This window comes from Cherax quadricarinatus, chromosome 6 (assembly GCF_038502225.1).
Source record: "Cherax quadricarinatus isolate ZL_2023a chromosome 6, ASM3850222v1, whole genome shotgun sequence".
NCBI lineage: Eukaryota > Metazoa > Arthropoda > Malacostraca > Decapoda > Parastacidae > Cherax > Cherax quadricarinatus.
This window is the reverse complement of record NC_091297.1, coordinates 43,742,009-43,767,109: the sequence shown is the minus strand read 5'-3', so window position 1 is coordinate 43,767,109 and position 25,101 is coordinate 43,742,009. Positions and strand designations below refer to the sequence as shown.

Here is a 25,101-nt window from a genome sequence, read left to right as displayed (position 1 = left end):
AGTTTTGGAGAGATCACTTTAGCATCCTCAATTGTGTAAACATTATAGGTAAGGCTTGGGAGAAGTGACTAAGAGGACCTTGAACTCTGCTTGGAAAAAACTGGCCAGAATGTGTAGTCGAAAGGGATTTTGAAGGGTTTGAGGCTAACCCTGAGAATCCTATGCCAGTTGAGGAATCCACTGTGGCATTGGGGAAGTCCTTGGGGTTGGAGGTTAGTGGGGAGGATGTGGAAGAGTTGGTGGAGGAGGACAATAAAGAACTAACCACTGATGAGCTGCTAGATCATCTTCAACAGCAAGAGGCCACACCTGAGGAAACTGCTTCGGAGGAGGGGATAGAGAAATTGAAGAAGTTGCCTACTTCAAAGATTAAGGAAATGTGTGCAATGTGGCTTAAATTAAGTGCAAACCTTTTTTGATGAAAATCACCCTGACACAGCTACTGCAAACCGTGTTGGCAACCTGTACACTGACAATGTTGTGAAACACTTTAGGAATGTCATAAAGGAACGGGAGGTACAGGCCTCTATGGACAGATATGTTGTGCGACAGAGGTCCAGTGACTCTCAAGCTGGTCCTAGTGGCATTAAAAGAAAAAAGGAAGTAACCCCGGAAAAGGACTTGCCACCTCAAGTCCTAATGGAAGGGGATTCCCCTTCTAAACACTAACACCAACACTCTCCCCTCCTCCCATCCCATCAATCATCACCAGATCTTCATGTAACTGTGCATGTCTTCTTCAGTTTGTGTGTATTAAAATTAATATTTCATGTGGTAAAAAAATTTTTTTCAATACTTTGGGGTGTCAGGAACGGATTAATTTGATTTCCAATATTTCTTATGGGGAAAATTAACTCGACTAACGATAATTTCGATTAACGATGAGCTCTCAGGAACAGATTAATATCATTGGTCGAGGGTCCACTGTATTTCATGTGGTAATTTTTTTTTTCATACTTTTGGGTGTCTTGCACAAATTAATTTGATTTCCATTATTTCTTACGGGGAAAATTAATTTGCCTTCAAATAATTTTGGCATACGATGAGCTCTCAGGAACGGATTAATATCAAATACCAAGGGTCCACTGTATACAGTACATAAATGATTAAAATATATCAATAGTACATTATGGAAAAAGAGAATGAAATAATGATTGTACATTACAGTACTATGTAGGTAGTTTATATAGCAAAGGTTTGACATTATGCCCTACCCAGTAAGTCGACAATTTTTAAAGGTTCGACTTACATCCATTTTGACTTATGACCATTTGGTTGGAACCAAGCTCAGTCTTAAGTCGGATGGTACTTGTATTTATAAATAAGAAATGATTTTTGCCTTTTTTGCCAGGTCCCAGCAATGTTTTAGAAATGCTGGAGTATATATGAAACTCCTTGAAGCATGGTGTAAGATGAGTGTCACTCCACTGCCAGTGGAATGACACTCGTGGAGTGACATTTGATGATCGTGCATTGCCTTGGCTTTACTTTTCACTGTTACACATAAGCATGTCTATCTGTTTCTGTCTGTCTAACTCTATGTTTATCTCTGTCTCTGCTTATCTGTGTCTGCCTGTGTTTCTGTCTTCCTGTCTGTATTTATGTGTACCTGTGAGAAAGAGAGATAGATAGAGACAGATACAGACAGACAGAAGGAGAGAGAGAGACAGCCGAAGCAAATCAGCCAGCCGGCCACCCAACCAGCCGAACATGTATTACACATGTTCCAGAATTGTTTCTCTATACTTAGGGCATATGTTATATAACATTCTGGCAGGATGACACACCAGTGGTATGAAAATTGAAAAGATGTTACACATTGGTTATTATCAAGGTTTTTGATATTTCTTTTCTCCTGCGAGTGGAAGCATATCTGAAGCTTGCTCATAACTCGGATTTTGGTTAGCAACTTAACGCAAAAACCGACCGAGCAACAGCTCATAACTCGGAAACTCGTAAGTTGGGGCACTTGTAAGTCAAGGTACCACTGTATTGGAAATACGTATTACAAATATTTTGGGATGTGTGTGGGAGTAAAGGGCAAGATATTTTGCAAATGTCAAAAACTTAGCAACTTTATTTTTTTGTAGAATAACTGAAGATAATTAATTACATGATTACCTCCAGTGAGAACATCGCACTAGCATTCTTTTATAAGAACCAAGTCCCAAAAACACTAGATTCTGGCCAAATGTCATTTTCAGTAAATATTTTTTTTTTCCATGACCAAATTTCTTGTACAGCTTATAGTACCAACTGGTCAGAAAGCTGGTCGTAAGTCTGAGCAGTTGCTAACCCCTTCAGGGTACAAGGCCAAAATCTGAAGTGGTGCTCCAGTGTCCAAGAAATTTTGAAAAAAAAAAAAAAAATTATTTTTTTTCTTACAGAATTAAAGAGCATATTTTTGTGAAGGTAATAAGACAAAAAAAAAATTCTGATCAGTACTTACCGAGATACAGTGCCAAGAAGTTTGTCAAAAATGATGTGGTGGCGGCAACATCGACGAATTCCACATACGCGCATTACATTATCTTGCGGTTTTTACATTTTTTCTTTTCTTTTCCAATTTTTTTCTATTCCTACTAACATTTGGGGCCTGAGAGACCAATACTGTATATAATGTATATATATAAACTCACTGTATTGAACACAATAACTGCACTAAAGTTATTAGCATATTATTGTTTACCACTGTTGTTTATTACAATAAACATGCACAAATCTTGTATAATACTAATGTTCTATCATATATTTACATATTTACAATCACTGGGCATGGTTTTAGAACTGCTGGAGCTTGTGGAACTCCTTGAAACAAGGCACCATGCACAGAGGCACCTTACATTCCTCACACATAAACCGAGTGTCTTTGCGTCTTTGTTGCCGTCGTTTTGTTTGTGCACAGACGATGCATCTCTTCTGAGCAAATTTCTTCTGAGTTGAAGGAAATTGTATTATGAAATGATCACCTTCCCTCCTCAAACGCTTGGGTATATCCTGAGGAATTCGAGGACCTTGTTGTATAGCAGGTGTTGTTGCCTGGTACTTCATTATGAGTTGTCTGACAACAGACAAACAAAATTCACCATACAGTGGTCTGTTGCCAGTCTTTATTTGGTACATATTATATGCATTGAGCATTGAAATGTCCATGAGATGGAAGAAAAGTTTCATGTACCACTTGTAACTCTTACGAACACAGTCAACAAAACCAATCTGCATGTCACATTTGTCAACCAAGCGCATGTTTTGTGTATAATCAATCACTGTCACTGGTTTTCGAATACGTTCATTAGTCACTCGATCAACTTTGCCACTGTCTTGCATTTCATTACGGTGAATGGTTGTCAACAATGTGACATCTCGTTTGTCATGCCATCGTAATGCCATGATGTCATTGGCAGTAAACACCTGCACGTCATCACCACGAGCACCTGCGTTGAGCCTGGGCATATGTTTACGATTAGAACGCACTGTGCCACACACATCTGTCTTGTTCACTCGCATGAAATCACTGAGTAATGGGCTTGTGTACCAGTTATCGGTATATAATGTATGCCCCTTACCAAGATAAGGTGCCATCATGTTTCTCACTACGTCACCTGAGATACCCAATAACATCTTGGTATCTTTCAATGTTTTACTACCAGTGTATACAACAATATCCAACACCAGGCCACTGTCACAATCACAGAGTACAAACAGTTTTATACCAAAGCGTTTCCTCTTGCTCGGTATATATTGCTTGAATGACAGTCTACCTTTGAACAAAATCAAAGACTCATCAATTACAAGATTCTTGAATGGATAAAAGTATATGCTGAGCTTTTGTTTGAGATACATGAAAACATTTCTAATCTTGTATAACCTGTCACTTCTGCCAGGCCTGGTTTTGTCAGAGAAGTGCAACATACGTAAGAGTAAGATAAACCTGTTCACTGGTATGATTTCACTGAAGACTGGGGTAGAAATTAGCCGATCTGTGGACCAGTATGCTTTTATATTATACTTATACACATGAGGCATAAGCATTATTGTTGCAAAAAGCAAATACATTTCTGCAACAGTCGTCTCTTTCCACCTGTGTAGTCTTGACTGTGGTGATAAGATCGTATTTGCCAGGGTGTACTCAAAATACTTATTACTTTCCCTGACAATAGTTTCCATCAATGGCTGGTCAAAGAATAATTCAAAGAATTCCAGTTCATTGGCCGTGGTTCCAAGGGGACAAGTAGGTAGAATTCCACTTTGAGAGTCATCAAAGTGGTGAGGCTTGGGAACAAAATTGGGATTTTGCTGCCAATCCCACATACGGTTGGCTGGTGGATACTGGACATCATAGGCTGGTTGTGCGGGTGGTTGTGGTTGTGGTGGGCTGGTGGCTGACACTCCGCTTTGTCCTTGAACTGACGAGTCAGCAGCGTGGGTCCCAGCGTGGGCTGGCGAGTCATGCATGGCGGTGCCACTACCATCACCACTAACACCATCCACTGATGCCTGTGGTCTATCCATGCCAAGTGTAGCCACATCATCCTCACTATCACTACCTAAAACTGGTGTTGGGCCACAGGATGTACTCCGGGATGTACTCTGTCCCCTGGGCACAGCATAGGGTACACTACCCGAGTGCATGCGGCGGCGAACATACCGACGCTTCACTGGTGAATATGATTCCTATCACTACTCGAATGATCGTCGAGCGCAATAAAATCACAATCCACATCACTATCATCATTACTGAAGTCAGAGGCCTGGCCACGCGAAAATATTAGTTTTCTCTTGCATTGAGGAACAACCGACCATGAGTCACGAGTGCCCACACCAGAGGTAGAAGGTTGAGGATTGTCAGGGTTTTCTGTACTATTATCGATATCCTGGTCATTCTTTTCGGTCACTAACTGATCAAAGCCGTAGAATTCATCTTCATTTCCACTTCCATCACTGTCAGAACTATCAGATAGGAAGAGGAGAGTCCCAATTTTCCGGGGAGCGAGAGCTGACTTGCGACGAGGCATGGTGAACAAGGGTAACTCAGCCGGCGTTCCCACAATGCTATGCGGGCGCCTAGATTTTTTGTTTATGGCGCACACCCACCACGCAGACCCATTCTCTCACATGTAGGCCTATGAGCATTTTCGCGCTAAATTTGACAGTGCTAGAATTTTGGCGTAGATCTACGGTTTGGACACTCAACGTGAAGCCGTAGATCTACGGGACGGACCCTGAAAGGGTTAAACAGGTAGGTCGTTAAGTGAGGAGTGCCTGTATTATAGTTAAAATAATTAAGTGCACTAGTAATAAGTAACTCACCTAGCAAAGACCCCCCCAGGGGGCCTTCGCTTAGTTGGAGGCTCATCATCTCGTCCTCCTGACGAGAGGCGGATTCTCCGCAGGTCAGCACGCTGGCTGGAAAGACAATGACAATTAAAACAAAACAAAAAAAAAAAGTGGGTATCAGCCAATTTTGACAGTATTTGGTAATGGAAAAATTAACAGTATTAGTAGGCACTGACTACGTAATGTTGACAGTGCCAATATCAGTGGTTACCAGCTAATTTTGATGGTATCTATATGGGCCTAGAATTTGAGTATTGGTAATGGCATAAATCTGATATCATCCCATCCCTAAAAGAGGATAAAAGAGAGAAGGACTAAACTCTCACTGCATTATTCAACAGATGGTGACAAATTCCAGATCCTTAGGTATGGAAAGAATGAAGAAATCAAAAGGAACACTGTATGCAAAACTCAATAGGAACATCAAATAAAACGAAAGGAACACTTGAAAGACTTGGGAATAATTATGTCAGTTGATCTTTCTTTCAAAGAACACTAACAAGACCAAGGTCACAACAGACTGGATGAAAAGGTGGACAACGAGAACTTTCAAAACAAAGGAAATAATGCCAGTGGAAACACTTCTCAAATGACTTGTGATCTCTCATCTGGAATAATACTCAGTGTTGATGGCCCCATACAAGGCAGGAGGAATAACAGAGCTGGAACAGATATTGTTGACCCTTTCAGGGTTTCGGACGTACTAGTACAGCTTATGCACCAGGGTTTTTGACGTACTAGTACGCCTAAATTTTAGCGCCCTCAAATCTATTGAGAGAAAGCTGGTGGGCCTACATATGAAAGAATGGGTCTACGTGGTCAGTGTGCGCAGTATAAAAAAAAATCCTGCAGCACACAGTGCGTAATGAGAAAAAAAAACTTTGACCATGTTTTTGGATTAAAACAGCGACTTTGCACTGTATTTTCATATGACATTTATTGTTGTATTCTAGTTTTCCTGGTTTCATTTTATAGAATGGAAGGCATATTACAGAAAATGAGATGATTTTGACTGGTTTTACAATGAAAAGTACCTTGAAATTGAGCTCAAAGTAGCAAAAATGTTCGATTTTTACCAAAGCTCAAAAGTAAACAAAACATGCTACGCGTCCAATACACGTCAACTGGCGAGTCTAATATTCTTTCACAAGTGCACTGATATTATTTATACCATTTCTACATTAATGCAGTAGTCTGCATAAGAGTCAATCTTCTATTTTTTGAGAGAATAAAAATTCAAAGTGGAAAGAAAAAGAATGTAAGAGGGGACTGGGGACGTGACTAATGAACAGAGGAAATGTTATTTTAGTGCCAGGAATGTCTTTGTTTATTCTGGACCCTATTTGAAAATTGGCATCTTTTGAAATTTGTGTGAAATTGGCAAAATTGCTAAATTCTGACCACTTTATTGGATAGTTGAAATTGGTAAATGGATGGTTTCTTGTACTCATTCGATAGGCAAAATGGAATTCTAGCGAAATAGTTATGATTTTTGTCGACTAGTACACTGGAATTGGCCGAAAATAGGGCTCAAAGTGGGCAAAATCGCCAATGCGTAAACAGCGTCGAGACCGCTAACTTCGCGAGAGCATAATTCCATAAGTTTTCCATCAAATTTCATACTTTTGGTGTCATTATGATCAAGAAAAGATTCTCTATCTTTTCATAAAAAAAATTTTTTTTTTTTTTTTTTTAAAATTTGGGGACCCTGAGAACAAGTCTCGGAGAGGGCCTGGCAACCCTGAAAGGGTTAATGGCCTGCATAGAGCCAATAAAGCATTTAAATTACTGAGAATATCTAAGTCTTAAATATGTACTCACTGGAGTAGAGATACATGATAATATATACCTGGAGAATACTCAAGGGCCTTGTCCAAATCTGCACACCGCCATAAGAACATACAGTGGACCCTCAGCTAACGATGGCATCACCTTACGTTAAATCCAGCATACGATACATTTTAACGCAAAATTTTTGCCTCAGCTAACGCTAAAAAACTCACCCTACGCGAGCGCGCCTCAGTTGTCCTGTGGGTGCCAGTGTTTACAAGCCAGCCAGTGTGGTCGCATCCATGCATACTATCAGAACATTTCATATTATCACAGCGTTTTTAGCGATTGTACCTGCAAAATAAGTCACCATGGGCCCCAAAAAAGCTTCTAGTGCCAACCCTGCAGGAAAAAAGGTGAGAATTACTATGGATATGAAGAAAGAGATTAAGGAAATGTGTGCAAAGTGGCTTGAAGTGCAAACCTTTATGGATGAAAATCACCCTCACACAGCTATTGCAAGCCGTGCTGGTGACTATTACAATGACAATGTTGTGAACCACTTTAGACAAATCATAAAGGAACGGGAGGTACAGGCCTCTATGGACAGATATGTTGTGTGACAGATGTCCAGTGACTCTCAAGCTGGTCCTAGTGGCATTAAAAGAAGGGAAGTAACCCTGGAAAAGGACTTGATACCTCAAGTCCTAATGGAAGGGGATTCCCCTTCTAAGCATTAACAACTTTCCACACACTCCCCTCCTCCCATCCCATCAATCATCACCAGATCTTCAATAAAAGTAAGTGTCAGTGCGTGTGTGTATTAACCCTTTCGGGGTTTCGGACGTACTAGTACGGCTTACACACAGGGTTTTTTGACGTATACCTACCATCCGACTTATGACCTGCTCGACTTACGACCACTTGACTTACAACCGTGTTTTTTTATGCCAAATTTCTGGGAAATAAACAACTATTTGTGTTGTACACAGCGTTTATCCTAAACCTTAGAGTATAAAATACAAATGGTGGGAGCTCCATTGTTGGTGCTAGGGAGGATAGAAGTAAGACAGGGAAACATGCACCAACAGGGAATACAGTCACAGAAACCCAAGGCAAACGGAAACCAAGCCTGTGCACATACTATGCACTCGGTATCTGCTGGCATGGGAAATCTGGAAAAACAGATGGGACGTGCAACTATGACCACCCTAGGAAATGCCATGCCCATATGACAACAGGAAAATGCAAACTCCCTTCCTGTAAGCTTTTTCACCCTGAACTGTGTACCTCTTCAGTACAGGAAAGACTGTGCTATAACTTAAATTGCCAGGCATACCATCTAAAGGGGACAAAAAGATACAAAACATCCAGGCCATGGGAAAACCTGGGTAGCCACAGCCACTCAAGAGGGAGAGGTTTTTTAGTGCCAGGAAGGAAAAAAAAATGGCAGGAAATGGCAGAAATCGTACACCAAATCCAGTCATTCCTGGAGTGGAACCACAGTCGATGGCCTCCACTCCAAACCAACAGATACAGATACTAATGCCGGGAAAAAAATCCCCCCCCAGTACCAACAATACCACCAGTCCGATAACATTCTTCTTTGCAAATATACAGGGTCTAAAGCCAGCAACAAACAACAAAATACCTTTCATCCGTGGACTGCTTGCAGAGGCAAAGGCAATGTTCGCGGCTTTCACTGAGACCCACATAAAGGATCACTTGGACAACGAAATATGGATCCCAGGTTACAACCTATACAGATGTGACAGAGTGAACAGGCAAAAGGGGGGGGTTGGCCTGTACATTGCAGAGTCACTTGTTTGCACAGAACTGCTAAATGCCTCAAATGATGTAGTGGAAGTTTTAGCAGTAAAGGTCGAGAACCAAAACCTAGTCATTGTGATAGTCTACAAGCCTCCGGATGCAACATCCCAGCAATTCCAGGAACAGCTGTTAAAAATTGACCACTGTCTGGAAAACCTTCCAGCTCCTGCACCCAACATCTTGCTCCTGGGGGATTTCAACTTAAGGCACCTAAAATGGAGGAATATAGCAAATAATATTGTTGCAGTAATAACACCAGGAGGCAGCTCTGATGAAAACTCACACTCACGCGAGCTTTTAAATCTCTGCACAAAATTCAATTTAAACCAGCAAATAATAGAGCCTACTAGACTGGAGAATACACTAGACCTCATCTTCACTAACAATGATGATCTGATAAGAAATATCACCATATCAAAAACAATATATTCAGATCACAACATAATTGAGGTTCAGTCATGTATGCGCGGAGCCCCAGACCGACATAATGAGATTAGTCACGAGGGAGCATTCACCAAATTCAACTTCAATAACAAAAACATAAAGTGGGACCAAGTAAACCAAGTCCTAACCGATATAAGCTGGGAAGATATACTAAGCAACACAGACCCCAACTTATGCCTAGAACAGATTAACTCGGTGGCACTCGATGTATGCACAAGGCTTATTCCTCTAAGAAAAAGGAGGAGTAGATGTAAAACAGAAAGAGACAGGCGCTCCCTTTACAGGCGACGGAAAAGAATAACAGAGCGGCTAAAAGAGGTCAATATATCTGAAATGCGTAGGGAGACACTGGTCAGAGAAATAGCAAGCATCGAACTTAAGCTAAAAGAATCCTTTAGGAGTCAGGAATCGCGGGAAGAACTAAAAGCCATAAATGAAATCGAAAGAAACCCAAAGTATTTCTTCTCCTATGCCAAATCAAAATCGAGAACAATGTCCAGTATTGGGCCCCTACTTAAACAAGATGGGTCCTACACAGATGACAGCAAGGAAATGAGTGAGCTACTCAAGTCCCAATATGACTCAGTTTTTAGCAAGCCGCTAACCAGACTGAGAGTCGAAGATCAAAATCAATTTTTTATGAGAGAGCCACAAAATTTGATTAACACAAGCCTATCCGATGTTATCCTGACGCCAAATGACTTCGAACAGGCGATAAATGACATGCCCATGCACTCTGCCCCAGGGCCAGACTCGTGGAACTCTGTGTTCATCAAGAACTGCAAGAAGCCCCTATCACGAGCTTTTACCATCCTATGGAGAGGGAGCATGGACACGGGGGTCGTCCCACAGTTACTAAAAACAACAGACATAGCCCCACTCCACAAAGGGGGCAGTAAAGCAACAGCAAAGAACTACAGACCAATAGCACTAACATCCCATATCATAAAAATCTTTGAAAGGGTCCTAAGAAGCAAGATCACCACCCATCTAGAAACCCATCAGTTACACAACCCAGGGCAACATGGGTTTAGAACAGGTCGCTCCTGTCTGTCTCAACTATTGGACCACTACGACAAGGTCCTAAATGCACTAGAAGACAAAAAGAATGCAGATGTAATATATACAGACTTTGCAAAAGCCTTCGACAAGTGTGACCATGGCGTAATAGCGCACAAAATGCGTGCTAAAGGAATAACAGGAAAAGTCGGTCGATGGATCTATAATTTCCTCACTAACAGAACACAGAGAGTAGTCGTCAACAGAGTAAAGTCCGAGGCAGCTACGGTGAAAAGCTCTGTTCCACAAGGAACAGTACTCGCTCCCATCTTGTTCCTCATCCTTATATCCGACATAGACAAGGATGTCAGCCACAGCACCGTGTCTTCCTTTGCAGATGACACCCGAATCTGCATGACAGTGTCTTCCATTGCAGACACTGCAAAGCTCCAGGCAGACATCAACCAAATCTTTCAGTGGGCTGCAGAAAACAATATGAAGTTCAACGATGAGAAATTTCAATTACTCAGATATGGTAAACATGAGGAAATTAAATCTTCATCAGAGTACAAAACAAATTCTGGCCACAAAATAGAGCGAAACACCAACGTCAAAGACCTGGGAGTGATCATGTCGGAGGATCTCACCTTCAAGGACCATAACATTGTGTCAATCGCATCTGCTAGAAAAATGACAGGATGGATAATGAGAACCTTCAAAACTAAGGAGGCCAAGCCCATGATGACACTCTTCAGGTCACTTGTTCTATCTAGGCTGGAATATTGCTGCACACTAACAGCACCTTTCAAGGCAGGTGAAATTGCCGACCTAGAAAATGTACAGAGAACTTTCACGGCGCGTATAACGGAGATAAAACACCTCAATTATTGGGAGCGCTTGAGGTTCCTAAACCTGTATTCTCTGGAACGCAGGAGGGAGAGATACATGATTATATACACCTGGAAAATCCTAGAGGGACTAGTACCGAACTTGCACACGAAAATCACTCATTACGAAAGCAAAAGACTTGGCAGACGATGCACCATCCCCCCAATGAAAAGCAGGGGTGTCACTAGCACGTTAAGAGACCATACAATAAGTGTCAGGGGCCCGAGACTGTTCAACTGCCTCCCAGCACACATAAGGGGGATTACCAACAGACCCCTGGCAGTCTTCAAGCTGGCACTGGACAAGCACCTAAAGTCAGTTCCGGATCAGCCGGGCTGTGGCTCGTATGTTGGTTTGCGTGCAGCCAGCAGCAACAGCCTGGTTGATCAGGCTCTGATCCACCAGGAGGCCTGGTCTCAGACCGGGCCGCGGGGGCGTTGACCCCCGGAACTCTCTCCAGGTAAACTCCAGGTAATAAAATACAGTACAGGTCTCCCTCAACATTCACGTTTTCAGCTTTCGCGGGCTTCACACATTCGTGAATTCCCAACCGCCAAATTCCCAGCCGCCAAATCATATTCAAGTTTCCCGCCACCTGCGAGTCCCTACTACCCTCCCTCCGACCCCCGCAACTGGCAGCCAGCCCTCCCACCACTCAGTGTGGTGAGTGTTTTGTTTGTTCATTATTTGCTATTAAACTACAGTATAAATAATGTAAACACATTCATGACTGCATATTGGAATGGCTATTTGGACAGGTATTGGACGGTGACATCATGTGTTTACTCTTGAACACAGCAAAGAATCAAACATTTCTGCTACTGCTAATAATAACAATAGTAATAATAATAATAATAATAATAATAATAATAATAATAATAATAATAATAATAATAATAATAATAATAATAAGATATAATTGAAGAAGGAAATTGTACAAAAATACGAGGGAGTGGTTGACACATCGTCAGTGTGGCTTTGTTTATGCTGGAGTGAACATTAGTCTCCCTGCTCTTCCAAACATTTCACAATAATTCATTGTTTGGTGCTTGTAGATTGAGTGTGACTGGAGTGGTTAAGGCAGTGGTAGAAGCAGTGGTAGAGGCAGTGATAGAGGCAGTGGTAGAGGCAGTGGTAGAGGCAGTGGTAGAGGCAGTGGTAGAGGCAGTGGTAGAGGCAGCGATATTTACTAACATATATGTTATAAATAATAATAGTACATTATGAATAACTATTATTATTATTATTATAAATGTTAAAAATATTAACATGTACTATTATTATTTATAACATACGTATATGTTAGTAAATACCACTGCCTCACCCACTGCCCCTATCACTGCCTCTACCACTGCCTCTACCACTGCCTCTACCACTGCCTCTACCACTGCCTCTACCACTGCCTCTACCACTGCCTCTACCACTGCCTCTACCACTGCCTCTACCACTGCCTCTACCACTGCCTCTACCACTGCCTCTACCACTGCCTCTACCACTGCCTCAACTGCTGAATTATTGTGAAATGTTTGGAAGAGCAGGGAGACTAATGTTCACTCCAGCATAAACAAAGCCACACTGACGATGTGTCAACCACTCCCTCGTATTTTTGTACAATTTCCTTCTTCAATTATATCTTATTATTATTATTATTATTATTATTATTATTATTATTATTATTACTATTTTTATTATTAGCAGTAGCAGAAATGTTTGATTCTTTGCTGTGTTCAAGAGTAAACACATGATGTCACCATCCAATACCTGTCCAAATAGCCATTCCAATATGCAGTCATGAATGTGTTTACATTATTTATACTGTAGTTTAATAGCAAATAATGAACAAACAAAACACTCACCACACTGAGTGGTGGGAGGGCTGGCTGCCAGTTGCGGGGGTCGGAGGGAGGGTAGTAGGGACTCGCATTGGTTGAGGAAGTGGTGGAGGCAGTGGTGGAGTCTGTGGTATTTAATAACATACATGTTATTAAAGCATAACATGTATATATTTAGTACAACTTACGACGTTTTCATGTATTTTATGATTGTTCATGGTTCAACAAGTTAAGCAGTATTGTATTATATTTCCCTACAATATATTGGGGCACCAAACATTCACGGTTTTTCAACATTCGCGAGGCTCTTGATCCCCTAACCCTCGCGAATGTTGAGGGACACCTGTACTAACAGCATAAAAAGTAAATTAAAACATGAAATACCAAAATAAAACAAAATAAAGTCATTACAAAAATGTTTAGTTGATATTCAGTAGTAAAGTTCGACTTACGACCATTTCGACTTACGACCGGTTTCTCGGAACCGAACTCGGTCGTAAGTCGGATGGTAGGTATAAGATTAAGAATATAAGATTTCGTTCGGATTTTTAACCCCGGAGGGTTAGCCACCCACGATAACCCAAGAAAGTCAGTGCGTCATCGAGGACTGTCTAACTTATTTCCATTGGGGTCCTCAATCTTGTCCCCCAGGATGCGACCCACACCAGTCGACTAACACCCAGGTACCTATTTGCTGCTAGGTGAACAGGACAATAGGTGTAAGGAAACGTGTCGAAATGTTTCCACAAGCCGGGAATCGAACCCGGGCCCTCCGTGTGTGAAGCGGGAGTTTTAGCCACCAGGCCACCGGGCGTACTAGTACGCACAAATTCTAGTGCCATCAAATCTCGCGGGAAAAGGCTGGTAGGCTTAAATGTGAGAGAATGGGTCTGTGTGATGGGTGTGCGCGGTAGAAAAAAAATCTGGGACCCAGTAGTGCATTGTGGGAACGCCATCTTAGTAAACAATGTCCACCATGCTTCGTGGTAAGAAGTTCCTCACTCCTCGGCGAATTGGGACACTTTTGTTCCCCAGTGACAGTTGTAATACAGATAGATATGCCAGTGAAGATGAGTTTCAAGGTTTTGGTGAGGTTTTGACCAAAACTAATGACCATAATATCGGTAATAGCGAGGAAAACCCAGACGACCCTCAGCCTTCCACCTCTGGTGCTGGGCCGTCTTGTTCACATTCAGTTGTACCAGAATCTAAGAGGAAGCTCCTATTTTCCCAAATCCCAGACTCAGATGTGAGCATTTGTGATGATAGTGATAGTGATTATGAACTACAACCTCTTCAAACTAGTTCCAGTAGTGATAGTGAAGTGCAATATTCCCCAGTAAACGTCAGTATATACGACGATATATGCGCTCTGGTAGTGTGCCATATGCTATTCCAAGGGGAAGGAGTACATCTAGGAGTACATCCCGTGCCTGTACAACAGGAACTGACAATGAAAATGACGATGATACTGTTGCAATTGGGATGGAAAATGTGCATGGTGGTGGTAGTGGTGGTGCTGGGCGTGAGGCACCAGCATTGGCCCATGCTGCCACCCACATCACTGCCACCCACACCGCTGCCTCAGCTGATCTACAACAAAGGCCACCATCCCCCACCCACCCACCACACCAGCCTCCACAACCACCTGTCGTTGTCCAGTACCCACCAGCAGACCGCACCTGGGATTGGCAGGAAGCTGTCAATTTTGTTCCAAATCCCCACCAGTTTGATGACAGCCAAAGTGGAATATGGCTATGTTGTACACTTGGGAACAATGCCACTGAACTGGAATGTTTAGAGTTATTCTTTGACGAACCCCTGATGGAAAGTATTGTCATGGAAAGCAACACATACTACGAATACACCATGGCAAACACAATACTTTCACCAAAATCACGTCTACACCAGTGGAAGGAGACAACTGTGGCTGAGATGTATCTTTGTATTTGCCATTGTGTACTCATAGCATGTGTTGGTTTCCCTGGCAATAATGTCTATCAGGGGTTTATCAAAGAATAACTGAAAGCATTCTAGTTCAGTGGCATTGTTCCCAAGTGTACACGATGGCCGTATTCCACTTTGTGTTTCATCGAAGTCATGGGGATTGGGAATAAAAGCGTCACCTTGTTGCCAATCCCAGATGCGGTCTGCTGGTGGGTCCTGGATATTGAAACATGGCTATGATTGTTGTGGGAGTGTGGGGATGGGTGAGGCTGGTTGTAGTTGTGTGCAGAGTCAGCAGCATCGGTAGTAGCGTGGTCCACTGCTGGTGCCACATGACTTGTGCCACCGCCAACATCACCACCACCATCACCTTCTTCCCCACGCACATTATACATCCACACTGTAACAATATCGTCATCTTCACTGTCAGGTTGTGGTGTAGGGCCAAGATATGTACTCCCAGATTTACTCCTTTGCCTTGGAAGGGCATAAGGCACACTACCAGAACGCATGCTGCATCGAACATACTGCAGTTTCACTAGCGAATATTCCCAATCACTGTCGCTACTCGAGCTGCTGTCAATAACTTTGAAATCACTATCATTATCATTTTCACTGCTCAGCTCCGAGTCCTGTAAACGGGGAAATAGTTTGCTTTTTAGTCCTGGTACAGGTGAACGTGAATGAGACGTGCCAGCACCAGAGGTGGATGGTTGTGGGTCATCGGGGTTTATCACTAATTACGTAATCCTGGGCACTGCTTTCGGTCACACCCTCTCCAAAACCATGAAATTCCCTTTCACTGGCACTTCCATTTATTATTTGGACATGATACAGTATATAGATGTACAAAGAGATACAGTGGTTAACCCTTAAACAGTCCAAACAGATCGACGTTCAAATTCGTAGTGCTACAAAAGTAGATCTACTTTTTATTACATATTTTCAAATAAAACAAAAAAAAGGTAGATAAAAGTTGTTTTTACACGTTTTCAAATGTAAAACAAAAAAGATCATCCACATTTTTTTACATACTTTCAGATGTTGAAAAAACGTACATATACGTTTGGACCGTTTAACCCTTTGAGGGTTTCAGACGTACTAGTACGGCTTACGACCCAGGGTTTTTGACGTACTAGTACGCCTAAATTCTAGCGCCCTCAAATCTAGTGGGAGAAAGCTGGTAGGCCTCCATATGAAAGAATGGGTCTATGTGGTCAGTGTGCACGGTATAAAAAAATCCTGCAGCACACAGTTTACCTGGAGTTTACCTGGAGAGAGTTCTGGGGGTCAACGCCCACGTGGCCCGGTCTGTGACCAGGCCTCCTGGTGGATCAGAGCCTGATCAACCAGGCTGTTACTGCTGGCTGCACGCAAACCAACGTACGACCCACAGCCCGGCTGGTCAGGAACCGACTTTAGGTGCTTGTCCAGTGCCAGCTTGAAGACTGCCAGGGGTCTGTTGGTAATCCCCCTTATGTATGCTGGGAGGCAGTTGAACAGTCTCGGGCCCCTGACACTTATTGTATGGTTTCTTAACGTGCTAGTGACACCCCTGCTTTTCATTGGGGGGATGTTGCATCATCTGCCAAGTCTTTTGCTTTCGTAGTGAGTGATTTTCGTGTGCAAGTTCGGTACTAGTCCCTCTAGGATTTTCCAGGTGTATATAATCATGTATCTCTCCCACCTGCGTTCCAGGGAATACAGGTTTAGGAACCTCAAGCGCTTCCAGTAATTGAGGTGTTTTACCTCCGTTATGCGCGCCGTGAAGGTTCTCTGTACATTTTCTAGGTCAGCAATTTCACCTGCCTTGAAAGGTGCTGTTAGTGTGCAGCAATATTCCAGCCTAGATAGAACAAGTGACCTCAAGAGTGTCATCATGGGCTTGGCATCCCTCATTTTGAAGGTTCTCATTATCCATCCTGTCATTTTTCTAGCAGATGCGATTGATACAATGTTAAGGTCCTTGAAGGTGAGATCCTCCGACATGATCACTCCCAGGTCTTTGACGTTGGTGTTTCACTCTATTTTGTGGCCAGAATTTGTTTTGTACTCTGATGAAGATTTAATTTCCTCGTGTTTACCATATCTGAGTAATTGAAATTTCTCATCGTTGAACTTCATATTGTTTTCTGCAGCCCACTGAAAGATTTGGTTGATGTCCGCCTGGAGCCTTGCAGCGTCTGCAATGGAAGACACTGTCATGCAGATTCGGGTGTCATCTGCAAAGGAAGACACGGTGCTGTGGCTGACATCCTTGTCTATGTTGGGTATGAGGATGAGGAACAAGATGGGAGCGAGTACTGTGCCTTGTGGAACAGAGCTTTTCACCGTAGCTGCCTCGGACTTTACTCTGTTGACGAGTACTCTCTGTGTTCTGCTAGTGAGGAAATTATAGATCCATCGACCGACTTTTCCTGTTATTCCTTTAGCACACATTTTGTGAGCTATTACGCCATGGTCACACTTGTCGAAGGCTTTTACAAAGTCTGTATAAATTACATCTGCATTCTTTTTGTCTTCTAGTGCATCTAGGACCTTGTCGTAGTGATCCAATAGTTGAGACAGACAGAAGCGACCTGTTCTAAACCCATGTTGCCCTGGGTTGTGTAACTGATGGGTTCCTAGATGGGTGGTGATCTTGCTTCTTAGGACCCTTTCAAAGATTTTTATGATATGGGATGTTAGTGCTATCGGTCTGTAGTTCTTTGCTGTTGCTTTACTGCCCCCTTTCTGGAGTGGGGCTATGTCTGTTGTTTTTAGTAACTGTGGGACGACACCGGTGTCCATGCTCCCTCTCCAAAGGATGGAAAAGGCTCGTGATAGGGGCTTCTTGCAGTTCTTGATAACACGGAGTTCCATGAGTCTGGCCCTGGGGAAGAGTGCATGGCCATGTCATTTATCGCCTGTTCAAAGTCATTTGGCGTCAGGATAACATCGGATAGGCTTGTGTTAACCAAATTCTGTGGCTCTCTCATAAAAAATTCATTTTGATCTTCGATTCTCAGTCTGGTTAGCGGCTTGCTAAAAACTGAGTCATATTGGGACTTGAGTAGCTCACTCATTTCCTTGCTGTCATCTGTGTAGGACCCATCTTGTTTAAGTAGGGGCCCAATACTGAACGTTGTTCTCGACTTTGATTTGGCATAGGAGAAGAAATACTTTGGGTTTCTTTCGATTTCATTTATGGCTTTTAGTTCTTCCCGCGATTCCCAACTCCTACAAGATTCCTTTAGCTTAAGTTCGATGCTTGCTATTTCTCTGACCAGTGTCTCCCTACGCACTTCAGATATATTGATCTCTTTTAACCGCTCTGTTATTCTTTTCCGTCGCCTGTAAAGGAAGCGCCTGTCTCTTTCTATTTTACATCTACTCCTCCTTTTTCTTAGAGGAATAAGCCTTGTGCATACATCGAGTGCCACCAAGTTAATCTGTTCTAGGCATAAGTTGGGGTCTGTGTTGCTTAGTATATCTTCCCAGCTTATATCAGTTAGGACTTGGTTTACTTGGTCCCACTTTATGTTTTTGTTATTGAAGCTGAATTTGGTGAATGCTCCCTTGTGACTAATCTCACTGTCGGTCTGGGGCTCCACGCATACATGTCTGAACCTCAATTATGTTGTGATCTGAGTATATTGTTTTTGATATGGTGACATTTCTTATCAGATCATCATTGTTAGTGAAGATGAGGTCTAGTGTATTCTCCAGTCTAGTAGGCTCTATTATTTGCTGGTTTAAATTGAATTTTGTGCAGAGATTTAAAAGCTCGTGTGAGTGAGAGTTTTCATCAGAGCTGCCTCCTGGCATAATGAGAAAAAAAAAAACTGACCGTTTTTTTGGAATAAAACAGCGACTTTGCACTGTATTTTCGTATGGTATTTATTGTTGTATTCTAGTTTTCTTGGTCTCATTTTATAGAATGGAAGGCATATCATAGAAATTGAGATGATTTTGACTGGTTTTTCAATGAAAAGTACCTTGAAATTGAGCTCAAAGTAGCAGAAATGTTCGATTTTTACCCAAGTTCAAAAGTAAACAAATTATGCCAAGCGTCCAATACACGTCAACTGGTGAGTCTAATATTCTTTTGCAAGTGCGCCAATATGATTCATACCAATTTTTACTCTAATGCAGTAGTCTGCGTAACAGTAAATCTTCTATTTTTTGTGAGAATAAAAATTCAAAGTGGAAAGCAAAAGAATGTAAGAGGGGCCTTGAGACGTGACTAATGAACAGAGGAAATGTCATTTTAGTGCCAGGAATGTATTTCTTGTTTGTTCTGGACCCTATTCAGAAATTGGCATCTTTTGAAATTTGTGTGAAATTGGCAAAATTGCTAAATTCTGACCACTGTACTGGATAGTTGAAATTGGTAAATGGGTGGTTTCTTGCACTCATTCAATAGAAAAAATGGAGTTCTAGCGAAACATTCATGTTTTTTATCGACTAGTACAGTGGAACTGGCCGAAAATGGGGCTCAAAGTGGGCAAAATCGCCGATCCGTAAACATCGCCGAGACTGCTAACTTCGCGAGAGCATAATTCCGTAAATTTTCCATCAAATTTCATACTTTTGGTGTTTACCTGGAGAGATTACCTGGAGAGAGTTTCGGGGGTCAACGCCCCTGCGGCCCGGTCTGTGACCAGGAAAAGATTCTCTATCTTTTCACAAGAAAAAATTAATTTTTTTTTTAAATATGGCCGACCCTGAGAACAAGTCTCGGAGAGGGCCTGTCGACCCTCAAAGGGTTAAGGGTTAAGTGTAACATGCCAAAAGCCCCTTGTATGCAGAGCATTATGGGCAGGTTTAAAATTTACTTAAGATTAACTAAGCAATGATATATTCAGTGGTAAAAATTATAGTAAACAAATAACAATTAAGCACAAATGAGTATTTCAAAGACAGGTCATATGGTCATTTATCGAGTTGCTGTGCATTCAATAAAATGGAGCATGTTAGGTTATGTAATAAAAAAAAAAATAAGTTTGATCATGTCACAGGTTAAACATTTATGAGATACAATTATTCAGTGTTTATTTAGTTGTGGGTGAATAAGTGATTTTTAAGAAGAGACTTGAATTTGTAAACAGATAGGGTTTCTTTTATATTCACAGGTAATGAATTCCATATTTATGGGCCTTTTATGTGCATTGAGTTTTTACATAGTGTGAGATGGACACATGGAACATCAAAGAGTGATCTGTGCCTTGTGTTATGGTCATGTGTTCTGTTGAGGTTGGTAAGGAGACATTTGAGGGGAGGGTTTATATCCATCACTGTTAGAGCTATCACTTGGGAACAGTAGACCTCTAATATGCCGAGGAGTGAAGTACTTCTTACCATGAGGCATGGTGAAAATGGACTACCAAGATGGCGTTCCCACAATGCACCACCGAGTACCAGATTGTTTTCACAGGGTGCACACCCACCACTGAGACCCATTCTCTCTCATGTAGGCCTACCTGCTTTCCCCCGCTTGATTTGAAGCCACTAGAATTTACGCGTATAAATACGTCTGAAACAGTGGCGCGTAAGACGTATATATACGACCAAAACAGTCAAAGGGTTAAAATCACCAAGTCTCTCTCTCTTGGGCACATTAAATGTTGTACAGTGGACCCCAGATAATGTAATTAATCCTGTCTTATACCAAATCTGACTTAATCCGAATTCATTTTCCCAATGAGAAATAATGGAAATCCAATTAGTCCATTTCAGACACCCAAAGGTATTAAAAAAAATGTTTTCTTCGTGAAATATACATTTACCCGAACCAGCATGGTTTTAGAGCAGGACAATCATGTCTGTCACAGCTGCTGAACTATTATGACAGAATTACGGAGGCATTGGAAGATGACCAAACCTCAATGTGATTTACACAGATTTTGCAAAGGTGTTTGAGAAATGCAATCATGGAGTGAAAGAGCAGAAAATGAAGGCCATGGGCATTACGGGGAAGGTAGGCAGATGGATTTTCGGTTTCTCCACACACACACACAACACAAAAAGTAGTAGTGAACAGGGCAAGATCCAGCATCAGCGAGGTCAAAAGCTCAGTACCCCAAGGCACTGTCCTGGCACCTCTGCTGTTTCTTATCCTCATAGCAGACATAGACAAAAACACCCGGGACACTTTTGTATCATCATTTGCACATGACACTAAAATAAGCATGAAAGTCAGTACGGTCAGTACAAGTGATATATGGAGGCAGGTTCAACAGTTGCGTCTCCTTGCTCAAGTACAGGAAGTGGTTTTTAAATTTTTGCATGGAATCTTGCCGTCTGAGGTGTTGTATAATAGGCGTGCAGGGTGGAGGAATCTGCTTTTCACGTGTATTTCTGCGAGACTTTAGGCGTGGTACGCAAGTGGTTTAGTAGGGTTTTGTGCTTGATGGGGGGGGAGATGTTTGTCGGCGCTCTGAACATTGAGTTTTGACGTAGATGGGGTTGACATGCATGTACAACGTGCGGTGTCGTACGTTGTGGCCAATTATATTTGTGTGTCATTGGCTATGAGGCACGTTGAAGGTAATAGTAGAATTCGGGCTTTAGTGGGAACGATTTATAGGACAAAGTGTCAAAATATGTTGGTATATGAGGGGAGATGGGAGAAAGACTTCCCGTTTGAATATAAAGCCTTGGAGTTAAGAGATTTGACATAGTTTGTGAGCATTCGGTGGGTAATCTAATGGGTTGGTCAGCTGTGACTAATTGTGTATAATAGTTATGTGAATGTTTTGTTGTCTCCGTGTGTATATATGTCTCCTATGTGATGGTGATGTCGCTATATCTGTTAAAACTTTGTATGTACAGAAGTTAAAAGGTCTTCAGTCATTTATTTCTCAATACAAGTCGTTAGTGTATATTTGTATAATGTGCTTCCTAGCAAAAGTGATCGGTTCTTATGTTTATGTTTTATGCCATAGTTAAAGTGTGCTTTTTAATAATATTATTTTATATTTCATGTAATCAATTGCATTATTATTTTTCTTCGTTTCATTCGAGATGGAAAATATCACATCGTAGATTAGTTTTGTTATATTGGATGTTTTTATTTTTGTGACTTTTCCTTCTTTGAATTGTAAATACCTATGTCTATGATAAGACCCCATGATAATCGCCTAAATTAATGTTCAAGTATCGTGGTGCTCTGTTGGGCACCCGAGATCTTTGATTAAGTCGTGAATGTGTGTGTGTTGACAGGTGAAGCCATACCTAGTAATGTGCCAGATGTAGTGTCATGTTGTGTATACGTTGATTGCTTGTGTATGTGCGTCGTTGTGTGTGTTTGTATTTATCACAATGTTTTACTGTACAATCTTTATAATTTCCATTTTTTTTTTTTTTTTTTGACACTTGTTCATACCCTTGTAATGTTGTGTTTTTATTATATATAACCTTGTTAGTGGTGTTCTTAAATAAAAAGAAAAATATCACTAATGTATAGCGTGTTGTGTGCGAGAGTGTAATACCACTGTAATATACGGTGTGTTGCGTGTGAGAGTGTATTACTATTGTACTATACAGTGCTATTATGTGTTAGGATTATTGGGATTCTTGTGCATTGATTAATTATTCGTGTATCTTTTTAATTATTTCTGTCATCTTGTATTGCATTGTTTTAAATAGGTGCACAGGTCCAATTCCTTATATCAAGAGCCCCTTACTAGCATCAATAAGATTAGATTTGTTCAAATTTTAACCTGGAAAGTTAGTCACCCAGGATAATGCAATAAAGTGGGTCACTGACGATTGTATCTTATTTCCATTAGATTTCTCTAATCTTGTCCCTCAGGGTGTGACACACAAGATTTTTTTTAGATTTTGCCACCGAAGTGGCTAGTTTATTGTGCACCCCATATCCATCCTGTGGACGGTAGCGCGAGAGCATGTGGATACACAAAAGGCCTAGGAACTAGGCCCCAAAGGGTTAACAGGAATACATATGGATTTATATCTACATATCTATAGTTCACTTATCTGTTACAAGCAAATTTAGGAAATTTGCTTAGTATATCTGGTATCTTATTTTCATTAATAAGATATCTTGACATGTCACATAGGTTATTATACTGTCTGTCTCTGTATTCCTCAATAAGTGGACAATTAAGCACATAGTGTTCAAGACAGTGACCATATGCCTGATCACATAATTTACATTTAGTTTGATCATCATCTGTGTGTCTCCCAAACTGCCAGAAGTACTTGTAACCAAGCCTAAGCCTGGCCACTACAACATCAGTCAGTCTGTTCACATTGCAAGTTGCTCCATAAACATACTTATCTACGTTCATGTTATCATAGTGGGTTATAGATCTACTCAGGCTTCTAACTGCATTCCTATAACAATCATCTTCATTATTTACTTCTCTCCTAATATTATTCCTAATGCTAGACACAGTTATACCAAAGTTATATTCTACGTTCTCCTTCTGGATACTCTTCTTGGCTAACATATCAACTTTATCATGAAGGAGTAATCCAATGTGTGATGGGATCCATAGCAATTGTACATTAATTCCTTTGTCCCTAATTTTTGAGTATCTATACCTGGCTTCCCCAATGAGCATGTTGTTGGAGTCATTATATGAGCCAAGAGCCTTCAATGATGACATAGAATCAGTAATGATGATAGAGTCAAGCTCAGTGTCATAGGTTAGCTTTAGCGCCATTAGGATTGCAAACAATTCAGTTTGCAGTGTAGACGCCCAGTTGTTAATTCTTATGCCTAACTCAACAAATTTATTATCGTTCTTAACTAGGGAGGTGGCAACAAGAGCAGATGCAGCCCTGCCAGAAGACTCCTGTTTAGATCCATCAGTGTATATAACTTGTGATAACTTATTACTACCAGCTAGGCGAAAAATTTCTTGACACACAAGACAACTAATAACCAGGTATCCACTACTGCTAAATGAACAGGAACAGCAGGTATAAGGAAATATGCCCAACATTTCCACCCATGTTGGGGACTGAACCATGGACCCTCAGTGTGCCAGTGAGCCACAAGTGTTAAATTGAGTTATGTGAGGATGAAGCACCCATGAATGAGAACAACAAGCACCAACACCACCACCAAACAGCAACTTTTGAGCAAATTTTGGTTTAATTTCTTACTGGGGAATGTTAAACCTGTTGAGGGTTACAACGCTTGAAGCAGCGCCTTGAGCAAGCAGAAACAGCCGAGTCAATCCACTAGTCAACAGCTTAAATTAATAAGTTTATTCAGATACAGGTACACAAACAGTTGCATAAATTATCATACAGAGCAGCGTATGTGTAGATTACCTTGGATCAAGATCCTTTCACCGGCAACAAGTCTACAAACGGAGAACCAAACAAAAACCAATATTATTATAATCAAGGGGGAAGCGCTAAACCCGGAGGATCATACAGCGCCTGGGGGGGGGATGTGGAAGGCATTCAGGCTTAATTTGGGGAACTGGAGCACAGATGCAATTCCCTAAATCAAGAGCCCCTCACCAACATCAAGGAACCTTCCTTGAGGGAACAACCAATAAATGTCCTTCATCAGGCGTGCACCAGGTTCCTCCATCACTCCCTCACCTTGGATCACTGAAATCCCTGCCGGTTATCCTGCGTAGACTCTCATCAACACCCTTGAGATCCTGCCTGGCTCGCTCAATCTCAGACTCGATGGTAGAGACCAGAGAGAAGCCCGTCAGCGCCGCCATCTTCACATATCGACGTTCCTCTCGCACCCGCCATATACCCGCCTCGCGTTATTAACAATAACTCTTCAACAAATTCCTCAAACAAACATTCTTATTCTCATTCGCATACCCAAAACGCATCTTAATTAGAAAAATATGTTTATTAATAGTTACTTGCGTGTTAAGAAACGATCCAGTGCATTTATTGAATAATTATAAGGTAATGTGAGACGGATACCCATGTCCTGGGTGCGTCTTGGGTGCCCATAATTACTAACACTCATTTGTTATTATTATCAGTCATGAGGAAGCGCTAAATCCGTAAAGGCGGTCATACAGCGCCTGAAGGAATAAGTAAGTTTATTCAGGTATACACAAAT

At 41.5% G+C, this 25,101-nt stretch overlaps 1 protein-coding gene across 1 annotated transcript in view; it reads right to left on the bottom strand.

Annotated features, from left to right (window-relative positions):
• The window catches only part of Pnn (desmosome associated protein-like protein pinnin), a 118,985-nt gene extending 94,202 nt beyond the window's left edge, over positions 1–24,783 (bottom strand). The window contains exons 1-2 of the mRNA XM_053782303.2: positions 24,615–24,783; positions 5,311–5,406 (exon numbers count right to left, since the gene is read on the bottom strand). Coding sequence (XP_053638278.2) covers positions 5,311–5,406; positions 24,615–24,742 — 224 coding nt within the window. The 5' untranslated portion in view covers positions 24,743–24,783. The remainder of the gene's footprint in view (positions 1–5,310; positions 5,407–24,614) is intronic.
• Between the last annotated feature and the right edge of the window lie 318 nt (positions 24,784–25,101).